Below are 5,656 nucleotides of genomic sequence, written 5' to 3'. Positions count from 1 at the left end.
ACTTTTTTTTTTGGTGAAGTTTTAAGACTGGAATTGTATTTAGGTTTTGGATTTTTTTTTTAAAGTGTGACTGTACATGTTATACAAGTAACTTATTTGGACTTGAATTATGATCTTCTGGCATGCTTTGGTCGGGAAAGTTGGAAAAAAGTAAGAAACTGAAATGTGGTTTCTGGATTGTAAAGCATTTAGATGAGTGATTCTTCCTCATAAAAACTTTTGCTTTTTAATATTTATGAAGCAAGTTGCAGATGCACTTCAGAAATAAATAGGAAGGGTTTTACTAAAGCTCCAAAACTCTATAACTGAATGAACTGTAAGTACTTCATGGCATTGTTTTTGAAGTGCTCAGTATTCACAATGTGCTTTCAGGTTGTTGAATTCTCCTTATTTTTTATTCTGTCATTTGGCATCACACATATTGATACTTCTCTTCCAGCATTTAGGTGAAAGGCCCACAAGGGCAAGGAAACTTCCCTCCTTTGAATCTGAAAGAATGGGTTTTGTTAGCCTCTTGAAGTCTTTATCCCTAAAAATTGTAAAAAAAAAATTAAATCCTTATCTTCCCTAAATATTTCTGCCATGTATTACTAAAATTCTCAGCTCAGGAGCTAAAGGAAGATAGGAGAAAATCCAGCCACCATGGTGGTGGAAGCCTTGGGCTGTGTGTACTCACCCAGCTGAAGCTGGTTTCATGAAGTACTTGCTTCATCAAGTAATGATGATTCAATCTTTCTTTTGTTATTGATACTAGTTTCCACCCCAACTGCAGGCATCAAGGCTTGCTAGTTAAACGTTATTTATTTATTCTCCAGGGCATGAGCACACGTCTTTGCACACTGGAGAGCAGATGGCTGCTCTCAGAAAGAGAAGGAATATTTTTGTGCAGAAGAGAATCCAGAATAACCCTCAGTATTACCACAACAACAATAATTGTTTCACACACCAAAATGAGTTTTTTTTTTACATTAATGCCAATCTGTAGATCCCTTGAGCACAATCAATGCAGCTGTAGTACAGACCAGAATATCTTCTGTGGTCAACTGTAAATAGCAACTCTGTATCCATGGTTTATTTTTGCCATAGTGTGCTATAATTGGAAAAATAGCAAATGGTAAGTCTATATATAGCCTGTTACCAAGACTGTGAGCTAAATGATTAGTCAACAGTAAAAGCCTATCCTAATCAACAAATGGCTTTAGGTCCAGTAATAATATTTGGATATCAAAATAGTGTATACTATGTAGGAAAGGAATTGAAGCAGTGCAGCTAATATTTTAGTTTTTATGGCTCTTTTTAATGTTAAGTAGGAATTTTGTGAATCATGCTGACTTTAACAGACTGGATATGGATAGCAGACTCTATATTGCTTTACTTATGTTGCCTGACATTTTATTTTCTGCCCCTTTCTTTTGTTGGACCAGCAAAAATTAATTTTCCTTTTAGTGACATTAATTAACCATTAAATTGTGAATAGTTCAGGAAAGGAGACTCCCCCTCTGCCTTGTTCTTACTTAAAAACTCACTATAGAAAAGTTTAAATTTTATTCCAGACTTGAAAATATGATGTTCTTTTATATTTTATGTATAACTATTTTATGACTGACAAGGTTAGGAAAGCATATAACAAATTCTTAGATAAGTCTTCAAGGTTACTTCCCATTAGACATGATAGGTGGGAAGAAAATACAGGCAGAAGTCAGTTTTCCTTATCTTTTGTATAAACAAGCTGGTATTTCATTCAAGGCCTTTTCCTTAACTTTTGGCATACCAGATCACTATCAGGCAGTCACAGGGAGAGAGATGCAAATGTGTTGTTGTTGACTATTTATCTACTGAATTTATGAATTGGATTCCAAGGAAAGCAGGCTCCTGCATTCATTCCATCTTTGTGCATCCCCTGCCTTTCTCCCCTTCACAATCATTTGTGACTTACCCTACTAGTCTTAAACATGTTTCATGAAAAGTTGGAGGTCTGTAATGACAGTAAATTCCTATTTTTACAAAACTCAAGGGTAAAGGAGAGAGAATGCCCTACTTGCAGAGCAGTTTACCGCAGGGCAAAGGAAAATTAAGGCAAACTCTGTCCTTACATGGGTTTGGGACCATACTGTGGACTGGCCTGCAGCCTTCTCCTGAGAGCCAAACACCTTTTCCTGTGAGCTAATCTGCAGGTGTAATGGAGACACAGCCCCCTTGGAACTCCTTGGGGAAATGCCCGAGTGGGCCAAGGCATGGTGAGACACCAGGGATGGGGAGGGTTTTAAGGAGGATCGAGCTGGGAGCATGCTTGGGGTTCTTTATGGATTTTGTTGGTTTTGGTGTGCCAAGCGGGTGAATGGAACTACTGTGGGATGATAATTCCACATCAAGGGAGAGAGCACAGAGGACCCTGTCTGTGTGAAAGAAACGGGAGCTACCATGGTGAAAGGGTAGAAAGCACATGGGAAAAAGAGCTGGCTTGTGAAAAGCACCACAGACATGATGAAGGACTAGGAGTATTTTCTTTGGGGAGTGTTCATGACAAGTATCTCTTGGAAAACACACACTATTTATCAGTTCTGCTGTTTTACAGTAGCATCATGTATTCATTACAATGAACTTTGTTTAAATGAGCCTGATCGAATACCTTCTGAAGTAAATGTGCTTTTATTTGCTATCAAAGGAATGAGATAAGGTCCCTGCTATAACATAGGTAATTTATTTGCATGATGTGTATGAATGACTTTGAAGTATATATTTGTAATTTAAATCCCAACATTAGTAATACCTGTTAGAAATGCAGACATGAGCTTCTCAAGTAATTTTTATTCTTCTTAGTTTTATTACAAACTATATACAACTGAGACAGGACTGATATCTTAGGACTTTTTTTGTTCATATTTTTAGGGGCTTGAGAACTTCCTTTGTGTGTGTTTATAAGCACCTAATAGTTGTCCATGCCATCATGATTCCTGATTTCATTTCAGTATAAGTAATTAAAATATATATTATTTTATCTGTTTACAAAACTGTATTATAATATAAAATAATTATAGTACTCAAAAACTAAGTATGGTCTTCATCCATTCTTTGGTCTAAGGAATTGTATTTGATGTTGATGCCAGTTCTGCAGAGAAGGGAGTCCTAATTCAGGCAGATAAATTTGTAAAATGGTTAAAATACTTCACAAGGAAAAGAGTAATTCAGTTAGTTTGGTCCAACATTTTTAGGATTGGGCTACATTAAGACTTTTCTTACTCAGCTGCCTTCTAGTGTTAGACCTGTTGTTGGAAGAAATCATGGGAATACTCACTCATGTAGAGTGTCTGCAACTTCCTCATCTCCATCTTGTCTAGACACCAGCAATCTCATAGTATATTCATGCCTCCAGAACATCTAGACTTCTCTTAAGTGGGAACTCTGAACGAGGTAGGAGAACAGAGGGAATCTGTTTTCCCTTTCAAAGTTCCTTCTTTGCCAGTGGCTAGGTACAGTATTGTAATGAATACCAAATCAGTGTTGTATTTCACAGCATGGTTCTCAAATTCATGTCACAGGGGAAAGGTGAGAGAGTGTTATTTATTCCAATGTCATTGACTAAAAATACTACTAGAAATTATAAGAGATGAATAAAGTGATCTTGAAAAATACCGTGGTATATGTATTATCCCACTGATGTTTTATTTTCAGTTTAAATGTACTTAGAAAACTTTCTGGCAATTGCACAAGATTCAACTTAAATTTCTGTGAGAGAGGCATGGAATCAGTCCATACTTTTTTTTGGCACTGTCTGCCCCACTATGTAAAAAGCCAGGCTACCTACCTTCTCCTCTTTCAGACATCTTGAGTTTTTTACACTCTTTTCTTTCTTCAGTGGCATTGATGGAGGACAGTCCTGCTCCATCTTCCTCAGTTACTGAGGAGTCAGGGTATTTTTTTGAAGTGGGGATTGTGGTATTAAATAGTTTCAAATGAAACAAGAAAATTTCTAAATGTGCTATTTTTGCTCGGAAAAATTTTCTTTTGTTCTTGTCAACTGTTGTTTAAGGGAAAGGTATAAGTGGCAGATTAGACTGTTTAACCTAAGTTCTTCCAGCAAATGAAACATATGTGTGAAGGGGGAGAGGGAGCACTTCTTGGCTCTGTTTCTTTGTATGGCTGTTACAAACATAATATAGTACCTGTGTTTTATTTGTAAGAATCCTTTTCCTTGCTTTAATGTGTAGTCTGTGGCACCTTTGGCTTGAGATGTGGGAGCAAAACCTGCCTCCTCTGAAATAACCCGGACAAAATACTGCCTTAAATATTTGTGTTAAAGGATGTGGAGACAACCTCTGCATTCCAGGGGTATTAAAGGCAAATAGGGATGTCAGACTTCCCTTCATTAGGTGAAATTGGTGAACTGTAAATAATAATTGGTCAGTGGCTATTGGCAAACACCCTGTAGAACAAAGCTGGACACTGGCCATGTGGCATTTGCTATCTGCCTGACCTCAGCTGTCCTTGAACTGGAAAATGAGACATCTTGTGGGATTCCTTCTCACCACTTTCTGAGGCACTCATACCATACTCCATCTCAGGCATCTGCTGGCTCTTTTTCCTAGGTGGTTTTTTTTTTTTTGGCATATCATTCAAGCTGCTGTTTATGCTATGGACACATCTGGCAGCACTGCTGGTGAGCCACTGTGGCTTGTGGGATGATGCTTGGAAGAACTCTGCATTAATCTGTTGTGCAAAGGAAGATGTTCTATTGCAGTTTTTCCATGACTCAGAAAAACAAAGAAACCTAAAAGGTCATATGGTGGTGTGTGATTTGTTTTGTGGGTTCATTCAATATTGCCATTGTGCATTTGGCTTGACTGCAGTGAGTCAACTGGGTTGGATTGACTCAGACAAAGTAGAGGACTTGCACAACAGTAGGACTCCAGTCACTCTAAATTCCCTTGCTAATGCACATCAAAGAGGCAAAATTATGTATGGAGCGCAGATTTTTCTATGAAGTGGGAGTGTAATACTTGCACATCTAAAATCAGTTTGAAGTGGAACGTGGGCATCTCAGTGTTTTTATGGAACTTGCCTAGGTGTTTTACTACCTTGAACTTCCATTAGTTAGGCAAATAAACCTACTGTCAGGAAAGGCTATAGAAATTGGCTTGAGCATGTAAGCTGTTCTTGTATTGACTTGGCTGGATCTACTTGGATCCATAGATTCAAGCACATAAACAGCAGAAAGTCGAAGTTGTAAGGTGGTGAAATTGCAGCTGTCACACGGTGCTCTGGAGCCTGAGACCTGCTGCTTGAATAATTACGTGAGAGCTTCTCCAGCTTCGCAGAGTAACTTGTGTGCTTTGGCACCACGCACCCAAGAGCCTGCACTGCTCCCCTCAGAAGCGTTCTCGTGTCCCGAGGCGGCTGCGGGGAGCAGCTCGGCCGTCCTGCCGCGACTGACCCCAAGCTTTCCCTCAGCCCTGCTCTGCAGCCAGCGGCCCGCACGCCCTTGACGTTCTGAGGAGGGGCTGGGCGCCGCTGCCTCGCCCGGCGCGCACAGGCGGGTGAACGGCTCGCCCGCCCGGCAGCGCTGCCCCGAGGCCACGGGGTGGCCGCGGGGGAAGAGCCGCCCTCAGGCGGGGGTGCTGCCCCGGGATACCCTTGACCGGCGGCGGAGCGCCGCCCG

General features: G+C 40.2%; 1 protein-coding gene across 1 annotated transcript in view; it reads left to right on the top strand.

Moving 5' to 3' along the window:
• The first annotated feature begins 2,214 nt into the window (after nt 1-2,214).
• Nucleotides 2,215-5,656, top strand: part of STK3 (serine/threonine kinase 3) — a 129,696-nt gene continuing 126,254 nt past the window's right edge. The window contains exon 1 of the mRNA XM_005423492.3: nt 2,215-2,237. Within this exon, the coding sequence (XP_005423549.1) occupies nt 2,215-2,237 (23 nt within the window). The remainder of the gene's footprint in view (nt 2,238-5,656) is intronic.

Source organism: Geospiza fortis, unplaced genomic scaffold (assembly GCF_000277835.1).
Source record: "Geospiza fortis unplaced genomic scaffold, GeoFor_1.0 scaffold200, whole genome shotgun sequence".
NCBI lineage: Eukaryota > Metazoa > Chordata > Aves > Passeriformes > Thraupidae > Geospiza > Geospiza fortis.
The sequence above is the reverse complement of the archived record's forward strand: the minus strand, read 5'-3'. Positions and strand labels throughout refer to the sequence as shown.